This window comes from Mus pahari, chromosome 1 (assembly GCF_900095145.1).
Source record: "Mus pahari chromosome 1, PAHARI_EIJ_v1.1, whole genome shotgun sequence".
NCBI classification, from domain to species: domain Eukaryota; kingdom Metazoa; phylum Chordata; class Mammalia; order Rodentia; family Muridae; genus Mus; species Mus pahari.
Window position 1 is genome coordinate 112,295,651 of NC_034590.1, and position 23,484 is coordinate 112,319,134.

The window sequence follows — 23,484 nt, forward strand, 5'->3', positions numbered from 1 at the left end:
TATATATATATATACATACACACACACACACACACACAGGCAAAACACTCATCGACATAAAATAAATAATATATACCTGCCGGCAAAGCACTTATTAACATAAAATAAATAATATTTGTGCAGGCAAAACACTCATTAGCATAAAGTAGATAATTTTTTGAAGAAGAAATTCTTGATTTCTAGAAAATTCCAGGTTCTTTATACTGCGAATGGCATCTTCTTCAGGTTGCCTCCTTCTGGATGCTTCCATTACGTTCCAGGACTTGCTTCTCTGGTTGCTTGAGTACATCTTTTAAAGGACTGGTACAGTGGGTCTTTCTGAATCAGGTCTCTGAAGTATGCCCTAGCTAAGTGTGCCTGAACTTATTTTTTATCCCATCTGCAGTTAAATCATAGTTACAGCCTATAAAAACTCACATATGGACTGGGGAGGGTGCCTAGTCACCAAAGTGCTTACTCAAGCACGAGGCCCTGAGTTTGATGTCCAAGACCCATGTAAAAGCCAGGTGTGGTGGTGTATGCCTGCAATCCCCCGGGGTTGGGGAGGCTGAAATGGGAGGACCCCTAGGGCTTTCTGGCCAGCCAGCCTTGCCAGATTGGTGAACTCCAAGTTCAGTGAAAGACCCCATTTCAAAACAATGAGGAGGAAAGCCATCAAAGAGAAACTCATGGACCTCAGCCTCCACATGCACAGATACACACACACACATACATATATACCGGCATGCACACACACACACACACACACACTCATGCACATACACCATGTCCAAAGTTATTTTTTTCAGAGCTATAGAACTTATTTTTCCCACATCTAGCACTCTGTGTGTGTGTGTGTGTGTGTGCACGCATGTGTGTGTGCGCATGCATGCATGCATTTGTATGGTGAGAGGTGCATGCACAAGCCCATGCTTAAGTGCTACAGTGTCAGAGATTACAGTGGAGATCAGAGGACAGTTTACAGAAGTTGGTTCTCTCCTCCCATCATATGGTCCCCAAGGCTCAACCCTGGCTCTCAGGTTCAGCAAAAGCACCTTAACCCACTGAGCTTTCTCCCTGGCCCCAGCATTATTCTCGAGGTGCAGAGTGTTTGCTAGAAGCCATTTAGAACTCTGACAATGTAGCACTCTAGCATATGTGTCCTCTCTTGTCTTCCCAAAGGTGCTTTCCTGAGCTGCCTGCCTCCTGGGGTGTCTGATTTCTCCGGGCATCTCCTTCCCGTCGGCTTCCCTCTTCCTTTAGTGAGCCTCTGCACCTGACCTGCTTTTCTCTCCCACATCCCAGCTCCAGCTCCCAGCCTATTTTCCTCCTGAGCTTCTAGAACCATGTTCTCAACCTGTGTCACGACTACCACAGGGGTTGCACATCAGGTATTCACATTATGATTCCTAATAGTAGCAAACTTTCAGTTATGAAGTAGCAAGGACATAATTTTATAGTTGGGGGTCACCACAGCATGAGGAACTGTATTAAAGGGTCACGGGGTGAGGGAGGCTGAGAACCCCTGCTCTGGAACACCACCACCTGATGCCTCCTCCTCCTCCTCACACGCCTCTTCACAGCCCCCCACACTGTCTGTCCAACTCATCAGGTTGTCAGTGGGCCATCTTCTCTACAACTAGATCCCCTTGGTTTCTCTCATGGCCGTCATAAGGCTGATGATGGCCTTCCATGATAAGTCTCCGCCAGGACCACCGGGTAGCTCCATCCCCATCGTTGATGCTACCTGGTACAGTGTGTGGGGGTTAGAAGGTTGCTCCCTTCCTCAGTCACGGAGCTGGGAGCTCCGGTCCCTGGTGAACTTGGAGCACTCTGCCTGGCCATGTGCAAGGAACAAGGCAGGATGCAGGTCCTCCTGACTGGGGAGTGAAGTTGGAGTTCATCTTCCCCCACTTCCTTTTTTCCCATAGTTACAACATACTTACATTCTTAATGCTTTTCTCCACTTCACTTTCTTTTCTTTAAAGTTGAGTGAATGCTAGAGAGCTGGTGACACAGGGAACAGGGCTGGGGGTCAGGGCTGAGAAGAAGCTAGAATCTGCTGGGCCCAAGAATATAGTCAGGGACAAGTACCCACAACATGGCCAGGAAAATGGAGACATGGTTGGGCACGTTGGGGATGAGGGAGCCCCATGTCTTGTCACAGAGATAAATGACACGCAATGTCAGGGTAGAGCTTGAAACACTCACCAGAGACTGGGCCGGAATCACAGAACTGAGAATTAACTTGCAGTTTGTCTTTATCTTGGGATCCATCAGCTTTTAGCTGGATAAAGATGCAAGCGAATAAATGAGGATATGCATAGGTTACCAGTCGTCAGTGGAAAATCCTGGATTATTGATGTTCGAACACCACACCTTAAAATCTCCGTGTCTCTTTCTGTCTCTGTCTCTCTGTCTCTCTCTCTCAGTCTCTGTGTGTGTGCACACATATATACATTTGCATCTGGAGTCTGGGAGTTGGTGACAGAAATTATCCTCAATTGCTCCTCCACTTTATTCTTTGAAGCCGGGTCACTCATTCAAACCAGAGCTCACAAATAAACCAAGTCTTGCTTGTCATCTTGCCCCCACCTTCCTCAGCTAAAATTACTGGTGGGCCCCCACACCCATCCCGTGTCCCTGTAGGGGGCTTCCAGTTCCCACGCTTGCCAGGCTAAGCCAGCTCCCTTTTGAAAAATTGCATTTTTATTTGTGCGTGTGTGCATGTGCGTGTGATGTGTATTCAGAGAGGTCAGAGAACAACTTTCAGGATGTGCTTCTCTTTTTCCATTTATGAGTTCCAGGTGTTGACCTCAGGTCACCAGGGCTGGTGGTAGGCCATGCTGAGCCATCTCAAGGTCCCCTAAAAATCACCATTTTCTGATAAAAGGGAGAGTTCCTTCCAGTGATACTAACTCCACCAGCAGGCAAGAAATAGCTGAAATGACATCTCAGAAAGGGAGTGAGTCAGGTGCAGGGCACTGTCAACAAGACAAAGGAGCCAGATCCAAGGGACAGCCGCCTGCTGTCTACACTGGGGACAGGCATTGTCCTTAGCTTCAGGGTAAAAGACAGATCACAGCAGTTGACAGTGGGTCCATTCTAAAGGTAGTTTATTGCTTACTTTGTCATGGAGAAGGAACGCTGGGTGGTTTTTTGTTTTTGTTTGTTTTGCAGCAGAGTGCCAGCTAATAACCGGACAGGGAGGGGTAGGACTAGAAAGCCTTCACTTAGCAATACCATCATCCTAAAATCGCCCAAATAGATGAAAATGTGGCTGTACTGGGGTCCTCAGGTGGCTCCAGCTTCCCAGTGGGGTGGATGGCCAGGGAAAAGGCAGAACTGCAGTGACCAAAGCTCCCGGCTACAACTTTTATCCAACACTCAGTCCTGCCTGTGCTTCCTTTTGGAGAGTGATGAAATGGGCAGACCACACGTGCTTGTCCACTTCCAAGACCTGAAAACAGGACGTGATCTCACCCAGGTGGAACAATCGCCTCCCGGCAGCCGCAGCAGCAGGAAGCCAGCAAGGCCCGAAGCGTCCAGGGACCTGAGAGGCTCCCTTGAGAGGGCTCCTGAGGTGGGAGATACCTGGGGGGAAGGGAGGAGGCCGAAGTGGAAGGGGGGAGGAAAGGGGAGGAGGAGGGGGAGAGGAGGAAGAGGGACGAGCGAGGAAGAGGAGGGAAAAGGAGAGGAAAGCAGAGACAAGAAGGGAAGGGAGAAGGAGAGCGGAGGTGGGGGGTGGAGGGAGAGAGGAGGAGGAAGGAGGGAGAGAAGAGAAGGGAGAGAGAAAAAGGAGGAGAAAGAAGGATGGACAGAGAGATCGGGAGAGAAGAGAGGGCGAGAGGGAAGGGAAAAGAGAGAGAAGAGGAAGGAAAGAGCGGCAGAGGCAGTGTGGTGCAGGTCCCCGCAGAGGCCTTTGAGACACTGGCAGAATGTTCGTCCCAACTTGTATATATGGCCTGGAAATTGTGTTGTCACAAAACTAACATTTATCATAATGCAGCAAAAGTCCTCAGGAGTCTCTCAGCTCTACTGACTCCTTGATCCCCAGTAAGAGCCTCTTATAGGAGGAAGGGATTGGGGTTCTGTGGTTTGAGTGTAGCTTGAATTCCCCTCAAAAGTTTCTGTGTTTGAGGCTTGGTCTTCATTGTGGCTCTGTCAGAGGTCCTGGGGCCTTTAAGATTCAGAGCTAGTGCCTAGTGCTGGGGCAGTGGTGGCACACTTTAATCCCAGCACTTGGGAGGCAGAGGCAGGCGGATTTCTGACTCGAAAAACAAAACAAAACAAAAGAAAAAAAGATTCAGAGCTAATATCTCTGGGGACAATGTTCTTGGGAGGGATTAAGTAGACCTCAAGGATACCAGCTAGTTTCTCAAAGAAGATTGTTGTAAAACAACCACAAAACAACAACAACAACAAAGCAAAACAACAAGATGAGCTAGCTCAGGTAAAGTGCTTGCCCCACAAGCATGTGGTCCTAAGTTCTACACGTGATGCTCACATAGAAAACCAGATCCAGTCAGTCTCAGGCTTGATATCAACGCGCTGGGGAGACAGGTAGGGACCCCAGGGCTCACTGGCCAGTCAATTTAGCCTTATCTCCAACTTGTGGGTTTCAGCAAGACACCCTATCTCAAACCAGAAGGTGACTGGCTCCTATGGAATGACAGACAGCAGAGCTTGCTCTCTGACCTCTGCAAAGGCACGTGCACAAACATACACCTAAAACACACAATCCTGTCCATATTTGCTTACACACACAACAACAACAACTCTGACCCCTCCCAACTCTCCCACTTCCCATCTCACCTACAGCCATCGTGACACCATCTTCACCAAAGCTAAACTGATGCAACATGTCATGTACTTAATCTCTTTTCTTCCACTTTCCCCAGATTCAGAAGTTTTAACATAGTGAGGAAAATGGGCCAAGACAGGGTTAGACACTTGTCCTAGTCTGATGTGATCACAAGTGACTATGATCCAGGAACACACACACACACACACACACACACACAGACCACACACAGACAGGTTTGCACACATACATAAATATACATGTGCCTAGGCACATACACACATGCCAGGCATGCACATATACATAAAAGCATATACACATCTATAAATGCCTGCACACATGTATATCACACACACACACACACACACACACACACACACACACAGTCTTTAGTATTTGGTTGTTTTTGGCTTTTCCTCCCTGTCTTCAGAGATTGGATCTATAGCACTAATTGGGGAATGGAACCACAGTCTGGGTAAGGCCACCATGCTGCCCACCACTACCAGTAAAAGATGGTCATCCTACTGGCTATGTAGCTAGATTAGATGAGGAAGGGATGAACCAGGACGTGTGGAAGAAGGCTGCTATGGGAAGGTAAGCAGAAGTGATAGCCTGCACAGGCATGGAGAAAGCACAGAACATTCTAGACACTGCCCAGGGAAAGAAGCCTACCACAGATACATAGGGTATAGGATTCCTCTCCTGAGGGTTCCCTGGAGACTTCAGATCTACAGAGATAGAAAGCAGGGTCCGGGGATGGGGGCTGAGAAGGGGCGGAGAGTCCATGTTTCACAGAGACAGGGTTTCTGTTCGGAGGATGCGCAGCAGATAGTGGATACCGCCAACCTATCATTTAGTCACAGCAAAAAATGAACAGTTCAGCTGTGTGCTTTACCACAGGACACAGAGTGTCTGTACAGGTTGCTGGGGACTGGGTGGGGTCTCTGCTGATCTCAGGCTTCTGCTGTAGTCTGTACTTAAGGAAAAGAAGGAGGAGAGCAGGCATAAGACCAAGAATGGTCATGTACTGGTAACCAGAGCTGGGGACAGATACCCCCTCCCCCAGGCCCTTTATAGGGAGGACTAGGGCCAAGACAGAAGAACCCTGCTTGACTGGGGGGGGGGGTGGCTGGTGGCTCCTGGAACATGTCCTGGTTGGCACAGTAGCCATCTGAAGTCCCAGTGGCCGGGAAGTGGGAAGCAGGAGGTTCTCTATATTGCTGGGCTCCCAGAAAATCTGTGACAGACCAACCTGTGAATAGCACGGTAGGAGGCCAGCACCTAAGGCTTCAGGGAGAAGCTCTAGGGAGCCAGGCAGAAACAAATGTGAGGCATAAAGAGGGTCCCCACTTCACCTCCACACCCATGGCAGCCACCCTCAGTTCTGTGAAGGTGACATCCTGCAGATCCCCCTCCCCCTGGAATGCACAGATAACTTCCCTTTGAAAACAAGAAACTCCATTGCATTTGATTGGCATGGGATCTGATTTGCTCTGAGTAAACACACCCATCTGTGGTTTTCAGTAACTCCACCAGACCACCACCACTATCTGGGGTGTGAATGTTCCTAGCATACCAGATCCTATCTTCCCTACTGCCATTGGCACCCACTCTTCCTGGTAGTCCCTCTCCAACCCCAGGAAGCCATTTTCTGCCTCTAAGGATCTGCCTGTTTTGAGCTCCTTACAAAAATGAAACCCTTTGGTGAGATTTCTGAATAAAACCAAGTAAGGTTCCACTTTTGCCCGACAGCTGGGACTGCGTAGCCAGATGCACGTCCACACCCCCACAGAGATGGGAGGTCCTGTGTCCTTATCCATTCCCCTCCTAGCTGAGCTGCAGCAAATCCAGAGAGAAAAAATTAGCAGCACTAGGAACCCATAAATACTAAGTGCAGGAGTCTGCAGGAGGGGAAGGAAGAATCACTCAGCCCTGTTTGCTCAGAGCATAGGGAAGAATTCTGTAGCTCTCATAGGCTCAGGGCTGCAGCTGGTCACATGGCCTGGCTGGTATTTATAACCATCTTCCTGAATGTCTTTGTGCTTCTGCGAGCGCTTTAGCTGACTGTGGCCCTTTACCTGGTGGGTGACCTAAGCCTTCATTCCTGAAAGGTCTGCGCCCTCGGCAATCCTGCCTGGATTGGGCAGTGGAGTTCTTCCACTGATGTTAATCACAGGTCCAGAGCTGCAGGGTATCATGTACACTCTAGGCATTCTGTTGTGAAACCACAGCCTGTTTCCACTGGCCAGGGCAGCTGTACCAGCCTGGAATCGTTCCCTTGCATCCTGGTGATTCTCTCACAGGAGTACCTCAAAGTGGACCCATGGTCTCCTCAACCTCCAGGGTACCGGCAGTCAGTGTAGTGCCTATGGTGGAAGTTTTAACCAAGAGAACCTAGAGTAGTGGGGATAGAAAGATAAATGTTATTGGCATAGAGATGGGATATAATTTTGGTGGCAGGGTGTTTGCCCAGTGTATGCAAAAGCCCTGGGTTCCATCTGCCAGTCACTGGTGGATTTTCCCTGAAGAACAAAAATAATCGTTGATGGGTTAACCTCTGTGTTTCCAGGAACATGAGCAGTGACTACAGGAACCTTACTGCATGGATGGGTTCAGAGGACATTGTTCCAGCTCCTTGGGGTGCAGAAAATGTAGTCTTCTGTCCTCGGGCCGGGGTGATAGAGAGGGATAAGGACAGCGATTCTCTGAGCTTGCATTATCTGCCTGTGATGAGTCCCTGTTCAGAAGAAAACCAGGAGATACACAGCAGGGTGTCAAGTATACTAAGAAGGCACCCTGGACCTGAAAGGCCAGCTCACCTTCAGGTATGCCTTGGTGTCAGTAACAGCAGAGGGGTCTCTCTCATGGTGGCACCACTCCAATATCACCCACGAGTGAGTGCCAAGCAGGAACCTTACCAGATGAACCTCAATGAATGGACATCCATGTACCATCCAGTCCACACATGATCTCCAGGCCATGCTCTCTCCTCAAGCCCTTTTGGCAGTGACAGTGATAGCTGGGGCTCATCCACCATAGAGCTCCCTTCAGCCCAGGGGTTATTTCGGTGCCCAACATCCTTATGGGACATAAGTCTCTTCTCACCTTGTGCTGTGCACTGCGGGAGAGATACAGATCTTTCCTCTAACCTCCTCTTACCACCATTTTCCCCAAGTGCTTTCCTTCCAATTCCCTGACCATCATGACTTAATGGTCACCAAAGCATGGAACCTGTAAACCTTATCTCTTCTCTAGGTCAAGTAGAATAACTAGGATGATTGCTCCAAGTCCTGTCTGCTTCGGTGCTTCCATTCCTCATAGGAAGCTGCAGGTCACCCGCATGACAAGCAAAGCAATTAGAAGCAGATCCAAAACAATTGGAAGCGGATCCAAGACTTGTTCTCTATCAGTGACCAAGTCATAGGAAATTGCATATGAAGTGCAGGTGCTGCCTGGAGGCACTGGGAAAGAAGCAGGAACAGCTACCAGCATCGTGGGAGCTCTTCAAAAAGCTTGATGGAGCTTTGTAGTATGTGGTAGTCAATCTCGATTATCAACCTAGTGGGATTTAGAATCACCACGGAAACAAATCTCAGGGCAAGTCCGAAAGGGATTTTTTTTCAGATTAGATCAACAGATTCACCCTAAATGTGGGTAGCATCATCCTGTGGGCTAGGGTATTGAAATGAAAAAACAGCAAGCAAGGGGAAGCACCAGAATCCATCTTGCTCTGCTGCCTAGCTGTGAATGCAGTGTTGCTAGCTGCCTCATCCTCCCACCTCACTGCAGTCCTCACCATGATGGACTCTACTCTCAAATGGTGAGTCAGAGTAAACCCTCCCTTAAGTTGCTTTTGCCAAATATCTTGCCCCAAGAATGAGTGCAGTTACTAACACGAGGTTGTTAGTTATTGGGCTCACCCCGCATCCACCGCCTCTACAAAATGGTGACACACACCTGTGTTTCCCTAACCCCATTGGATCACGGGTCACACATGGCTCTTTTATAATGGACAGTTCAGGTCATGTGGTCAGTTGGTGTCATGTGGCCACGTGCTCTGTGGAGCCTAGAGGTAATCCAAGATTCGAAGAAGCATCCATAGAGGATGGCAGGGTTCAGCCTCACAGAACAAGGGTGGTAGACTGTGAACTCCCTTCAGGAGCCTGAACAGCCCCAAGAGAACTAACTTCCTACCTCCCATAAGCACCCTGAATACCCTAGGATCTGCTGCTCAGAGCCGCTCATGCAGCTAAGAAGGTTACACAGCAGCCTGAGCCTATTGCAGAGCCTCTTCTTATTTGGGCCTCACTGAAAATTGATAACCCTTTGGGATACTAAATATGTATATGCTAACTGCAAAATCCAAAGAGAGCCACTAGACACTGTGCTGTATCTTACAGCGTAGGAAGGACCATGCACTTGACCCAGTCTAGTGCACACTAACAATATCATCAAGGCAGAAACCTCCCCCAAATCCTGTTGGATTTGATCACCTGACCTTCAAACACACACCATGTGACCAAGCCATCTTAAGATATCATGAAAATCAGCTTTAAATGTCAACTTGATACTCCCTAGAGTTGTTGACTGGGAAGAGAGTCTCAGTGAGGGATTTTTGTACTTTGGATTGGCCCGTGGCATGTCTGTGGGGGACTGTCTTAATGAATTATGGGAAGACCCAGCCCACCATGGGCAGCACCATTACCTGCAGGAGGGGCTCCTGAAGTGTATGGTAATAGAGGCATACAGCTAGGCACAAGCAAACAAGTATGCATGCATTCATTTTTCTCTGCTCTTGGCTGTGAGATGTGACTAGCTGTTAAAGTTCCTGCCTTGACTTCCCCCACAATAACAGACTGCGACCTGGAATTGTAAGCTAAAATAAACTCTTTTCTCCCTGATTTTTTTGTCAGGCTTTCAGTCACAGCTGCATAAATAAAACTAGGGCAGATGCCTACAGCTTCCTGCTCAGAGAGCCCAGGAAGCAGAGCTTTGTCTATGGAGCGGCAGAGCAGCTCGATGCCTCCAGGAAGAGAAGTTAATCGAGATTCCCTAGGGCTGGAGCATAATGAGGTATTTCCAAGCCCGAGGAAGGATGGAATGATGTGTTTCTTGCTAGTTGAAAATAGCAGCTTTAAATGTCCTGGTAAGTTTTAATAAGATGTACACAGAAACCCAGTGTACTCACCAGATCAATAACCAAGAGATTGGACTTTATTAAAATTGAAGACTTCTGTTGTATTAGTCACCTTACCTGTTGCTTTGACAAAATACCCGATAGAAACAACTGTAGGGAAGAACCATTTGTGTTGGCTCCCAGTCTGTCATAGCAATGGGAGCAGCTCATAACCATCGCAGCAGAAACATGAGACAGCCTGTTCACATCTCGATGGATCAGGAAGCAGAGATAGGTTAGGAAGTGTGGCCATGCTATGACATTCTATGTCCACCCCACCATGTCCTACTTCCTCCAGTGAGGACTTACCTCCTAAAGGTTCTGGAACCTCCCAAAACAATACCCCCAGGTTGGAACTAGATGTTCAAATACATGAGCCAGTGGGAGGCATTTCATGCCCAAACCATGTATCTGCTTTGCAGAAATGCTGCCAAAAGAATAACGGGGAATTAGAAGTGATAATGTATACCTGTCTTGGGAGATGGTGTCAGGAGAAGCTCAAGGTCATCCTCAGGGATGCAGTGAACTCAAGGCTAGCCTGCAATACATGAGATCTGTATCAGAGAGGGTCAGGATTTTGGGGAGCTGGAGAAATGGCCCAGTCGTTAAGAGGACTTACTGTACAATCATGAAAACCAGAGTTCAGATTGCAGCATCCACATAGTAATCTGGGAGTTCCTTTTACACCTGTGGCCTCTGCTCTGAGGGGGATCAGACAAGGATCACTGGGACTTGTTGGTTGTCAACCTAGTAGAGAACACCTGCTTCAAAGGCATGGGTGAAGAGTGACATATAATGACACCTAATGCACTCTTCTGGCCTTTGCATGTAGGTATTGATGTGTGTACCTGCACACAAGTGTGCATAGATTCACATAGACATATACACAAATAAATGAATACATTCTTTTAAAAGAAGAAGAAGACAAGAGAGAAAAAAGAGATAAGCCTGGGAAAATATCTTTACAAAAAAATTTTAAAAGATTTATTTATTTTTATGTATGAGTGCTTTATGTGCATGTATGTATGTGTACCATGTGCATGCCTGGTGCCTGCGGAGGCCAGAAGATGGCACTGGATTCCCTAGAGCTGGAGTTACTGATGACTATGAGCCACCAAATGGGTGCTGGAAACTGAAGCTGGGTCCTCTAGAGGCAAGAGCAGTAAGTATTCTTAACCACTGATACATCTGTCTGGCACCCTCAAATATATTTTAGATGTTAAAGGATCCCTACCCAAAATATACATGGAACCCTTAAATATGAATAATAAAACAAGTCATTTAAATGTAGATACTTCATCAAGGGAGACCTGTGGCTGTCAGACAAGCAGACTCTCAACATCTCACAGAATTGGAGAACTGCAGTTTAAACAATAAGGAGACATCATTGCCTATGAGAATTGCCAGAGTCAGGGACACTGGCAACACCTGGTGCTGGGGGGAAGAGGGAGGGAACCTGGAACACAACACACACACACACAGAGAGAGAGAGAGAGAGAGAGAGAGAGAGAGAGAGAGAGAGAGAGAGAGAGAGAGATAGAGAGAGGGAGAGGGAGAGGGAGAGGGAGAGGGAGAGAGAAATTGATTGATTGATTGATTGATTGATTGATTGATTGACTGATTCTGCCAGCCTAGTAGCTGTTTACTAGGTCTAGAGGTGTGTATTGATTTGTACCGGCAATCCCAGGACTTGGGCCAACAATTACCCTCACAGCTGAAGTTACCAGCCACCCTAAGGTTGGTTACCCACTTCCCTGAGGTTAGTTACCTAGCACCCTAAGGTTGGTTACCCACTTCCCTAACCTCAAGCCTTTGATGGTAGACTCACTACCCTAAAAACCACCCTAAGGTTGGTTACCCACTTCCCTAGGGTTACCCACCTCAAGCCTTTGATGGTAGAGTCACTACCCTAAAATCTTTCTTTGTGGCTTTGGTTTATGTGCTCTCAGTGGAGGTGGCTCTAGTTGCTTCCCCATGTTCTTTCCCACCATAAAAGTCCAGGTTGGAGAACCAACCTGAGGCTCCAAGAGTAGCTATGCCTTCTATTCTACTGCTGGACCTAGGACTGGGAAATGGCCAAAAAGTGGTCTAGAGAATCCACTGGCCACTAAGAGTCAGATCCAAACTGAAATCCCATGCATCACTTGACCCTGCCAGCCCCTACCACAGCCATTGGTCACAGAGGTGCCTCTGTCTCCAGAGGCAGTGAATACCAAGAAATGGTCCAGAAGCACCCCCAAAGTCAAATGTTTCTCTTTCCCAAACCAAAGGCTCCAGATGAGTGGCTGCAGGTCCCTTTGGGAGACTGGGATAAAGAGGAACAAGATGAGATTGGAGAGCACAGCAGGACCTTTCCTCCATCTGGGATAGTGAACTGGGCCTTGAGAGTCAGGTCTTCTGTGAGTGCTGCCCGTGGGCTGGGCCCAAAGCTCCTCACTAGTGCTGTCTGCTGAGACTTCAGTGCCAGTCCTTCAGATGGCATGACTACCTGGCCAGGCCCAGGTATCTACAGGCTAGGTCATTCTAACGACTGCCCTGTAAATGTAACCTTTATTCTCCTGATGTAATTGTCGTCTCCAAGGTTTACTGCCCCCATCTGCTATCCTAGGCCTAGTCCTAGAAGCTTCTAGTTTCCTTACGCTAAAGAATGGGACAGCATGGAGGTAGAGAGGTGAGCCTCCAGGTATTCCTGGAGCCTGGGAGGGGGGTTATGGACCCTGGACACCCCCAGGGAGGGCAGCTGCAGCCTGCAGGGCTGGGTCCCACGGATAGGAAGGGAGGCCCTAGCTCCCAGAAGGGACAGGGGTGGGTGGAGCAGAGTAAGTCTTGATGTCCTCTACTGGAGCAGCTGTGAGTGTGAACTGAGAATAGGCTCAGCTGCCACATACCAGAGCTGGAGAGCAAGTGACACCTGAGCTCAGGTGAGGGTAGAAGGCACCTCCCAACGGCTCCTCTCACTTTGCCCTATAGTAGACAATTTCTGAATCAGAACAAAGGCAGGCAAAAGTCAGTTCATTCCCAGTTCAGGTTTCCTAAGAGTCCCCTCGGGCTTGGAGCCCCACTCTCCAGGCAGTGACAAGACAGGAAGAGAACTCCAATGCAGGTGTCTCCATGTGCCCAGGTAACAGACAGGCTGGCCTTGCTAGGTGGGAAGAGCTGTGTGTCATCCACCCTGCCTTGCCTTGCCAGGACCTCAGATATCAGGGACTGTTTGGACTGGTCCCACTCTGTTCTCCATCCAGGTGGCTCTTAAGAGGACAAAAGGGGAGAGTAACCGCTTCCAAACTGTGGGAGCCTGTTCTTAGACCAAAGTCTCTCTATCTCCTGGGTTCCTGGAGACAATTGTGTAGGTAAACTGAGGCACCAGTGAAGTGAAAGCTAAGCAAGAACAGACGGACAGTTGCATAAGGGGAGGGTAAGCACAAGCCAGTGGTGGGTGGGTGGACAGGTGGCAGGTGTTGCCCTCTCCCCTCTAAGATGCAGAAGGAGCAGGGGGAAGGAGAGGTGGGGGATAAGGCCAAGAGGGTGTGGCTCAGAGAGACAGCCTGGGGACAGACAAAAACATGCTTTGAAATAAAATCTTTTTGGAGCTTATGGGAATGCTGAGGTTGTGCTAGAGTTCACAAAGACCCCCTCAGAGCCTCTATTACATCTGGGATCACAATTAAAAAAAAAAAAAGATCTATGTCCTTCCTATGCTCTTAGCATGGGAACTAGCAATGACCCCGCACACCAAACATTTCCAGCTGGCTGGGTGCCCTAATTCCATCCAATTCTGCACGGCCTGCCCAAAGATGGCATCAGATCCTGAGGCAGAAAGCTCTGCCCAATAAGAGTGCACACCCCAGCCCTCTGCAGGTGCCAATCATAGATTCAGGTTGTAACCTATGTGTTAGGGTTCCTGTAGGACCCTCCTCAGGTTTGGCTCACTTGCTTGCATAGCCCGTAGAATTCAGGGGAGCTCTGGCTTACATCTGTCCACTACTTTACTATAAAGGCCATGATGAAGAGTGACTACAGCTACCCCACCAGTGTTCCTCAAGAACAGGCACGTGGGAGGAGGTGTCTCCATACCCACTTCAGGCCCATTGCCCTCAGCACCTCCCATAGTCAGCTGTTTGGATATTCCTACACTGTCCTTTTAACTGGTTTAATGCACAGTCAGGTTGAAGCCATCACTGGCCTCCAGTTGCTCTCCCCTCCCTAGAGGACTGATATTCCCAAACCTCCCAAACTATCTTCAACTTCCTGGTGTACAGCCACAGCCTGAGGCAACCTAGATGCCCAGAGAAGCCACTAGCCAATGCATGAAGGACATTCCTGCCACTCTGGAGGGTCAAAGGGGGTTTAGGCCTTTTTAGACATCATGACACAGTCTTGTCACCACATGTGTGGCAGCCTCACAGTTGAGTTATAGAACAAACAGACCAAAAGAACCCCTTCCATGGGGCTGGAAAGATGGCTTAGTTAGTAAAGTGAGTTATGCATAATGAGGACCTGAGTTTGAACCCAGAAGTCATCTTAAAAGCTAGGTGGGAGGGACTGGAGAGATGGCTCAGCAGTCAAGAACACTGGCTGCTCGTCCCAAGAACCCAGGCTTGGTTCCTGGGATGCTCATGGAGGCACACTGCTGACTATAGCTCTAGTTCTGGAAGGTCTCTTCAGGCACTTATATGTGGTGTTCAGAGAAGCCCATACACATAAAATAAAAATAAACTAAAAAAGAGAAAAGAGGGTACAGAGTGATCAAGGAAGATGCCTAATGTTGACCTTTGACCTTCACATGTAAGTGCACGCACACGCTCAGACACTCGTGCGCGCACACTCACACACACATGCACAAAACTGAAAAAGTCTCAATGTATTAAGTATACTCACAATTTTATGTTCAGCCATATGTATACCTAGCTGTCCTCATTCACATGCAGACCACAGGTTGAACACATATAGTAAGAACTTGGGCCAGGAAACTGTATTTCACAGCAACAGGTGACATTGGTGAGGGGAAGCTGTCACCCAGTATTAATGTATTGCTGTCAACTAAAACCATCTTCTGTGTCCCTGATTATCCTTGCCTGGCCCTAAGGTCCATCCAGGATCCTACATGACCTGCATCTTCTGGACTAGAACAACTTCTCACTGTCCTTGATGTGAGTTCTGAGGGAGCTGCTCAGGTGTCCTGCAGGGCCCTGAGCTGGCAGATGTCCCTTTTTTTTGTGTGTGTGTGTTAGATGGGGGTCATAGGTTATGGAAGACACCTCACTCCTTACCTCCCTCCACAGGTCCTCACCATCTGCAGGATTTGTGCCTGAGTGTTATGACTGGACTGCCTGCAAAGTGTCCATTACACAAAGAGCTTATGAGTGCTGAAATCTGCCCTAATTCTAGGAGGGTGGAGCCCTAGCATGGTTTCTCTGGGGTTCCTCTGGATGGGAGATCTGTTCTCTTTAGTGGCTTGGTCACAGTCCCTTGGAAATGAGTTTATTTCCTGCAGTTGAAGTACTAGGAATTTTGATATCAGAGATCTCTAGCTATAGTTTGTCCTATGACATTGCATGGTACATGTTAGAACTGATACAGGTTGTATCCCTCGTTCACTCATCCATAGGCACTGCTCATGCCTTTAATAGTCTAATAGCATTTTACATTCAGTATTCCCATTTTCAAACACCAAGGTCTCTATCAATACCTGTCTTTTGTTGGGGTCTGATACAGCTTCGTTCACAGCTGAGACTAATCTTTGTTTAAAAAAAAAAAAATAGTGAGGGCTGGAGAGATGGCTCAGCAATAAAGAATACTGACTGCTCTTCCAGAGGTCCTGAGTTTAGTTCCCAGAAACCACATGGCGGCTCACAATCATCTGTAATGGGATCCAATGCCACACAACGGTGTGTCTGAAGACAGCTACAGTGTACTCATATACATAAAATAAATAAATAATTTTAAAAAAAAAAAAAATAGTGAATGCTTGAACTTTGTAAACAATGTGGACCTTTCTCCAGGCTCTCCAACTTTGTCCCAAGCTCTTAAAGCCACTAAGCAACACTGTTCGACTGTAGCATCATCAAATTGGATCTGTTCTTGCGTATCCAAGCACGGCCCTTTGCCTAGCAACTGTTCTTTTACTATATCCCTCCCTCTCACTATATCTCCCTGCTTAATAGCCAAAGCTTCTTCCTTCCACCATGTTATTTCCTGCAATTACAGACCGGCCTCTAGTACAGCTGTAACCTTTCAGTCTTAGGGAATAATTTTGAGTGGCCCAGTTGTTTCATGTAAGGCTTGGGCCTCCCATATGAGACCATGGCCTCTTTGAACCACCTTAGATCTATCATTTCCATAGGATGCCATCCTATCTTGTCATAACCTGTTCCACACCATTAGCAGGCATATTCTGTAGACTACGGGGAAAGCTGATGGTGATCTCTTAACCCCAAGCCACTTCTCTTCCTCCTCTGGCAGCACAGTTAGTTTGAGATTAGCCCTTTCTTTTGAAATGGACTGTTTCACCCGCCTGTCCTCCTCCTTGTCAGCTTTCTCTGACCCGACTGCCCTCTGGCTCAGTTTCTATCCCTCTTTCCTCCTGCAGAAAACTCCTGCTTTCTTGCTCAGTCACCAGTTCTCCCTTTTCTGGTGCTCTTCGACTCCCCAGCGCTTCCACCTCCACCTGCAAGTTTTCCAGTTGCAGCCAACTCTGCACCTCTCTGCATTCCAGAGAGCAGAGCGACACCTTTTCTTTTTCCCTTTCCTGCCATTGTTTGTTTCTCAGGACCCTCCACTTCTACCCAAAATTTTTCCAACCACTTAGCCATTCTCCCAATCTTTTTTGAAACAGAATATAAGAAGAAAAAGAAAAACCAGGAAACCCTCTCTGGGAGCAAAGGGGGTTATATCTTACATCCCAGTGGTAGCAGCCACAGTAAAATTTTTTGCTGGTGTCTTGAATAAAATACCCATTCTTTGTCCCCTGCCATGAAATCAAATTTCCCATTCTAGGACTACACCTGGGTGCCACTTGTAGCTGGGCTTTGGCTACTTTGTAGGTTCCTTTCTTCTACCCTTCTCTACCCCGTTTTTCTCACCCTTTTGAACCCCTAACACTAGGAAGGAGAAGAAAAAAAGGATAGAAAGGAAAGGGGGTAGTGTTATCACTAGACTGCTTCCTGCTGAATAGGGGCATCTAGTTCCTTGGGGCAAGTTTGATCTTTGCCATCAGGATATATAATAATAATAATTCTTCCTCCTCCTCTTCCTTCTCCTCCTCCTTTTCCCTCTCCTCCTTCTCCTTTTCTTCCCCTCCCCCTCCCCCTCCCCCTTCTTCCTTCTTCCTTCTTCCCCCTTCCTTCTTCCTTCTTCTTTCTTTTCTCTTCTTTCCGCAGGGCTACTCAACAAACCATGACCAACAACAAACAACCACCACCCCACCCAACCTCTCGGAGCCCCAGCATTTACACCCTTTGAAGATGTCCCAAGAATTCCAAACATCACACAGTCACAGAAACTATCTGCTGCTGGCAAAAATCATGTCCCAAGCTCTGAGCCCCTCCCTGACTTCAGAGGGCCAGCACTGCCCTCTACTGGGAATGAACCATAGCCCAACGTGCCCTGAGGTAGGCAGGAGGCAGGCAAGCAGCTCCTCTGACATACCACTTCCTCCTACAGAGAGTGTCAGAGCAGAAGGGTGGAAGGCAAAGGTATCCAGAAGGGCACTTTGCTATGTGGTCCCGCAACACGGTGGCCTTGGGGAAGAGAGGGTTGACAGACCTAGTATTGGAGGGACAGGCCTAGGGTCCCTACCGCTCTGAGAAGACACAGTGAGGCCACCTGAGGAAAGCATAGGTCTCCCCTCTCTTCCTAGGCATGGAGTAATTGAGGAGGGAGTTCTAGGCGGTTCCAGGCCCATCTTGGGTCCCGGAGGCTGCCTGACTCTTTCTTCCATGCAGGTAGAGAAAGGTGGTTGAGGATTGAGCAAGCAGGAGGCTCTGCTGCAGGTGATCTGGCACACAGGATGCTTAGGCCACACCCTGAGACTGGCTGCACCTAAGCTGGTCTGCACCCTGACTGGGTCCTGCAGCCTTCCCCGAGTGATATAGTGGCCACCCCTCACCTACCCTACAGGCTTAGAACTGAGACTCTGGGAAATGCAGGCTGCAGAGGAGCCACCTGGAGTGCTGGAAGAGCCCCTTGGGAAGAAGGAGAAAAGAGGGGACTACAGCGGTCCCCAAAGGGGGCTCCAATGTCAGTCTTCCTGAATGGGTGGCCACTTGACAATCTTCCCAGCACCAACACTGACAGCCCAGAACACAGCCCTATTTCACTGGCTTCTAGAAGGCCCAGGGGTCACTTCCACAATTACCTCTTTTTCCTACCAAGATGCCCCCTGGCTAGGAGAACCCTACATTACAGGGTGTGAAAGAGAGCCATGCACCCTTTGCTGGCTACCCAGAAACAGCCTCAGATATCTGGACAGGCCCATACATAACCAGGTTTTAAGGTGAACACTCATGTCATGGTCTCCAAAACCCACTTAGCATGGCCCGAATGTATTTGAACCTGCAGTACTGTCCATTCCATGGCTTACGTCATCCTGTGTGTTATTGCAGATGCACATTTTGACAGAGAACCTATGGGAGTGAGGCACAGACCCTCTTGGGGGGCCCCAGTACTTGAAGTAAGCAAACACTTGTTCCCTTATTCAAAAAGTGGCTGACAGAGTTTCAGATGGTTCTTTATTATTGTGTATTGATTTATGTGTGTGTTCCTGGGGCAGGGTGTGGGTGGAGGCACATGGAGGTCAACCTCAGGTGTCCCTGGCTGGCTGGCCAGTGAGTGTGGGCATCATCATCCTGCCTCAGCCTCCATGGCACTGGGGTTACAAGCGTGCACTGCCATGCCTGACTTCTTTAACATGGGTTCTGGGGTATCCGACCTCAGGTCCTCATGCTTGCACGGCAAACACTTCAACTGAGCCCTGTCTCCAGCCTGTGTGTTTTGAAGTGGGGGTCTCACTACGTGTGTTAGGTTACCCTTTAACATGCTAATACCCCCCTGCCTCAGCCTCCCAGGTGCTGGCTGTCGGAAGCACACTTTGTTTTTGTTTTTCTATCAAATATGGCTAACTCACCAAGGGTCAATACCCACAGACTTCCTCCATCTTGAAACTCCTATGCCTGTTTGCCCAACCCCTGGACATTTCCTGAGACTTGACTCTATCACACCCTTCCCCTCTGTGCTGGTTATGAATTGGTTAATGCCATCAGGTCATGAGACACAGTTGCTAGTTGCAGAAGTCCTGTTTGGGAATTAATCCCTGGAGGACTTTGGGACACAAGGTCTAACCAAACACTAAAGGTTTTTATGTAGCTGGACAGTTACAGGTCAGTACACCCTTGTAACCAATGCCAGACATTGGACCCTTCTCTCTCTGCTCCCCTCAAGACTCCACCCCTCCCCATGCTGCAGTGTAGCCCAGCCCACCCAAAGGGAGGCCTCGTGCCTACAAAAATCCAGTTATCTTGGGCCAGGCCAGAGCAATGGCGGGTATAGAAACTGCCCCCCTTCCGGCCTGTCCCGCTTCCTTCCCCCAACGCAGCCACTAGGTTACAAGGGTTGCTGACAGATGGGAGGACACTACTGTGTCTGCTGTGGTCTGAGGTCCCCACCCACTGGGGAACCACAGAAGGGAGGAGGGTAAAGAGGAAGGGAGGAGAGGGGAGGTGAAGGGAGGGGAGAAGAGAGGAGAGCAGAGAGGAGAGGAGCTGAGCACCATGGGACCCTGGAATCGAATCAAGATCGCCAAATGCCAGATACTGATCACCAACTTCCTTGTCTTGGTAACGTGCATGTGGGGCAGGAGTGGATGGGTGGGCAGGCAGGAGAGGAAATAGTTCATACCGGGACCTCCAGCACTGTGGTCTCCCCTCCTGCCACACCACAGTCCTGCAGACTGGTTCTGGGTCCCTGGTGGCCACCCTTAGAGAACTGTGAACATCTGTACCTGATGTCCTTGTAGGCACAGCTGTCACCCCAAGGGTCAGTGAAGAGTCTGGGAGAACCTAGGTTAGCTGGTGACTTAGAGCATGCAAGGACTACCCGGAAGGGGTGCTGCCTGGGACCCAGGGACTGGGACTGCAGAGTCTCTGCAGTCAGTTTGATGTGAGCTCCTGGGTCCTCAGAGAAATGGTCCACACACATCAGTTAGTGTGTTTTCTACTTATCTCTGTGTGTAGTATGGTACCTGTGAGTGCCTGCCCACAGAAATATGTAGGCCTCCTGTAGCTGCCTTGCTCCTGTGCACCGAGGAAGCTGGAGGGAGCCAGGCTGGGGGCCTAAGAAGCCCAGACCCTACATTCCGTCAGGGTGAGGGGCCTCTGCAACTCCCCAGCGTTAACGGTGAGTCCACTTCACTCTCAGCTGCTGGGCCTCTCTATAGCCACCATGGCAGTTGTCACTCACTTTGGAGACCACTTTACTGTGATTGGCCATGCATCGTTGGAGAGGAACCCCTATGAAACACTGCGTTATTGGGGTAAGTGAGGCCAAAAATGGCTGCAGAGTGGAGGTGAGAGGGCTCCAGTGCCAAACGCATCTGGGAGGGACAGATTTTACTCCCCAGCCCCAGGCTGCCCAGAGGAGCTGGCTTTGGGTAAAAGCCAGAGGTCAGGGGTAGGGAGAGAAAGCCCCAGTGTCCGCTTGGACTAGCAAAGGTGGGGAGGTTTAGGCAACAGCAGGCACTCCTGACTTGATTCGCCTGCCCCATAGAAGTGGTGAAGCTGTGGCAGGTCCCAGATCTATGCATTCAGGGCAGGGATCTCCTGGGGCCCACTCAGGTGGGCAGGGAATACCATACACAGAGGGCAGAAAATACCCAGCTAGAACCCAACCTGCCAGGGTGTCTCACTTCCACAAGAACAAGGCCACTTTAATGAGAGGAATGCAAGGAATCAAGGAAGGTCACCACCCAGTAGGAAAAAGTGGGAAAACTGAGGCCCCTGAATGGGGGATGGGTAGCCCCAGTCCCTGCCTTGCAAGGCACTAGGCCTCCCTTGGGCAGGAAGCCTGGGGCCTGGGCCTGCACTGATAAGGTACAGCCTACACTGCCACCTGTCACTAGAGTATGGGGATGTCCTTAAAGATAGTCTGTGAGGCAGGGAGGGCAGGAAGAATGGGGGAAAGAGTATGGTCTCTTAGCTTGCTACCTTCTCTTCCCCCTTCCTCCTCAGCCTCAGGAGGACAGGCTATGGGGCCATGGGATGTCCCTTCTTTTGAGCCAGAGATATGTGCCTTTTGGGACCTCCCCCAAAGGTCAGTTCTAGCTCTGTGACTCCCAAAGTAGATAGATTTCAGATCCAGCCTCTATGCCCAGTCCCCATGCTAGATTCCACACCCTCTGTCTTTCTCTTCCCACAGCCTTCTATGTGGGGATCAGCCTAGCGGGGCTCCTGAGCCTGGGAGCTGCTCTGAGCACCATAGCCACTGTGAAGGAGGCCCATGGCCTCATGGCTGCGGTAAGTTCTATGTGCTGCCAGATGACTCCGGCTCCCAGACCTCAGATGAGAGGAATAAGACCAGGGAGCTGCCTGACCCAAGCAGAAGTATCCAGAAAGAAGCAAAGGTCAGGGAATATAGACCAGTGAGTCCCTCCACTTGCTCAGTCAGGACCCTCCTACCTGGACCAGTCAAAAAAAAAAAAAAAAAAAAAAAAAAAAACCCTCTACCTGGGTGCTGCAGGGCCCCTGAAAGAGAGAATTGTCCCTCTCTGTCCTGGGGTTATCTCTAAAAGCTCCAGCAGGGCTTGGTTCTGATACCTAGCCAGGTCTGGAGACAGGACTGGGTGAATTCCCGGCAGTCCCTAGAGCTGTTTCTGCAACCTGGGCTTCCTTGTCAGAGATCCACAGAGACGTTTTACAACCCCAAAGAAGAAAGCCCTTGTTGCTGCTGTATCCAGTTCTCCATATGGGTGGCCTCAGTGTGCTCCCCACAACCCTGAATGGCTAATCCAGATTCTACCTCCCAGGGCCTCTCCATGGCCACCCTGTCCCTGCTTCACCCAGGCTTTCCCAGTCATCTGATTGTGGGCAGTTCCTTCCTGAGACCCTGCTCTCTTACCTGCCCTCCCATTCCCGGCATTTCCTTCCCCACCCACCTCCATTCATCCCAGCGCCCCTGTTTGCAGATCTCCCAAACTCTACCTGTGAGAGACTGGGGGTGGGGTGGGGGGAGTCGGGAGATCCAGGAGCCCTCAGAAACCTGAGCTTTGCTTCCTGGGTAGACCCAATCTACCCTTTGCAACCTTGTCTTCATGCTCAGTACATTTGCTGATGACCTGTAGTCTCCAGAACCAGGGGCAGAGTCACATCTTAGAGCCGCTGCAGGAACCAGCCAGACCTGGGTGGGCCTGGGTGACGGAGCTGGTAGAACCTGGCAGTTCAGACCTCACCAGGCAGAGCAGGGACAAGGCTGGCCATGAGTAAGCACTAAACAAAAACAACCGAGATTTAGAACCCAGATGGAGGCTTTAGTGAAAAGGGCGCTGTGGACTGGTGGTCTGTGATCCCAAAGGATTTGTGCCTTGCTGGAAGGAAGCATGAAGGACAGACAAAATGGAGGCAGGGGTACGCAGAAGGCTGCATGTGAGGCCTGTGCCCAAGTATACCATCGGCCACCAGGGGGCACCAAAGTCAGCGAGAAGACAGTAAAGCTGAAGGCAGTAAACAGGTGGGCCGAGAGGCCCTGCTCCTGCGCAGCCTAGCCCATCTCAGCATTCCCAAGCTCCTCCCATGTCCCGCTTGGCACTTGATTTGCGGGCAAAGGATTTCGGGAGCATTAGAACCCACCCAGGCTTTCCAAAGCTTCAGTTGCACAGCTCTAACAAGACTCAGGGCCTGGTACTGTTGTGCAGGTTAGGCTAAAAGGCACATCCAGGCTCCTCCCGTACAGAGCTGTGCTCCCAAGGTTACTCCCGGCCCAGTGCTGGCTCTGCACTTTGCTAAGTCCATCATCCTCTACCCCAGCATGGATAATAAGCCCAGCTGGGTCACCACAGAGCCACTGGGAGCTCCCCTGGTGGTTACAGTCTCTTTGTTGTGCCTGTGCGCATGGTGGGCGCTGTCTGCATCCGCCTGCATTCACCACGGATCTGTGCTGCCTGTGTGTGGGAGCACATATAAGTACATATAAAGGGGGTAGAGGGTAGGGAGTGGAAACAACCCCCAACGACTCTGCACACTGCCCCCTCCCTGTTCTTTCCTGCCCCGCCTTCTACAGCACAGGAAATGAAAGAGCTGCCCGGCTGCAGGAAGCCAGTTCAAGCTGTTTACGAGTTTATTCATTTATTTTCATTTAGAATGAGGAGAGAGAAAATGGTCACAGTTAGGTCTGGCCCAACCTCTCTCTGCACTATGCGGGCCTTAAGACCCTTTCTTCTCTCTTTCTCTCTCTCTCTCTCTCTCTCTCTCTCTCTCTCTCTCTCTCTCTCTCACACACACACACACACACACACACACACACACAGAGAGAGAGAGAG

General features: G+C 49.6%; 1 protein-coding gene across 2 annotated transcripts in view; it reads left to right on the top strand.

Moving 5' to 3' along the window:
• Positions 1-19,678: 19,678 nt before the first annotated feature.
• Tspan32 (tetraspanin 32) overlaps positions 19,679-23,484 on the top strand; it is a 14,297-nt gene continuing 10,491 nt past the window's right edge. The window contains exons 1-3 of one of the 2 annotated variants that reach the window (XM_021209228.1): positions 19,679-19,792; positions 20,373-20,487; positions 21,369-21,466. In XM_021209228.1, the coding sequence (XP_021064887.1) occupies positions 19,727-19,792; positions 20,373-20,487; positions 21,369-21,466 (279 nt within the window). In that variant the 5' untranslated portion in view covers positions 19,679-19,726. Of the gene's footprint in view, positions 19,793-20,157; positions 20,488-21,368; positions 21,467-23,484 lie in introns of those variants that run through there. The other variant, XM_021209238.1, reaches the window with a different exon arrangement.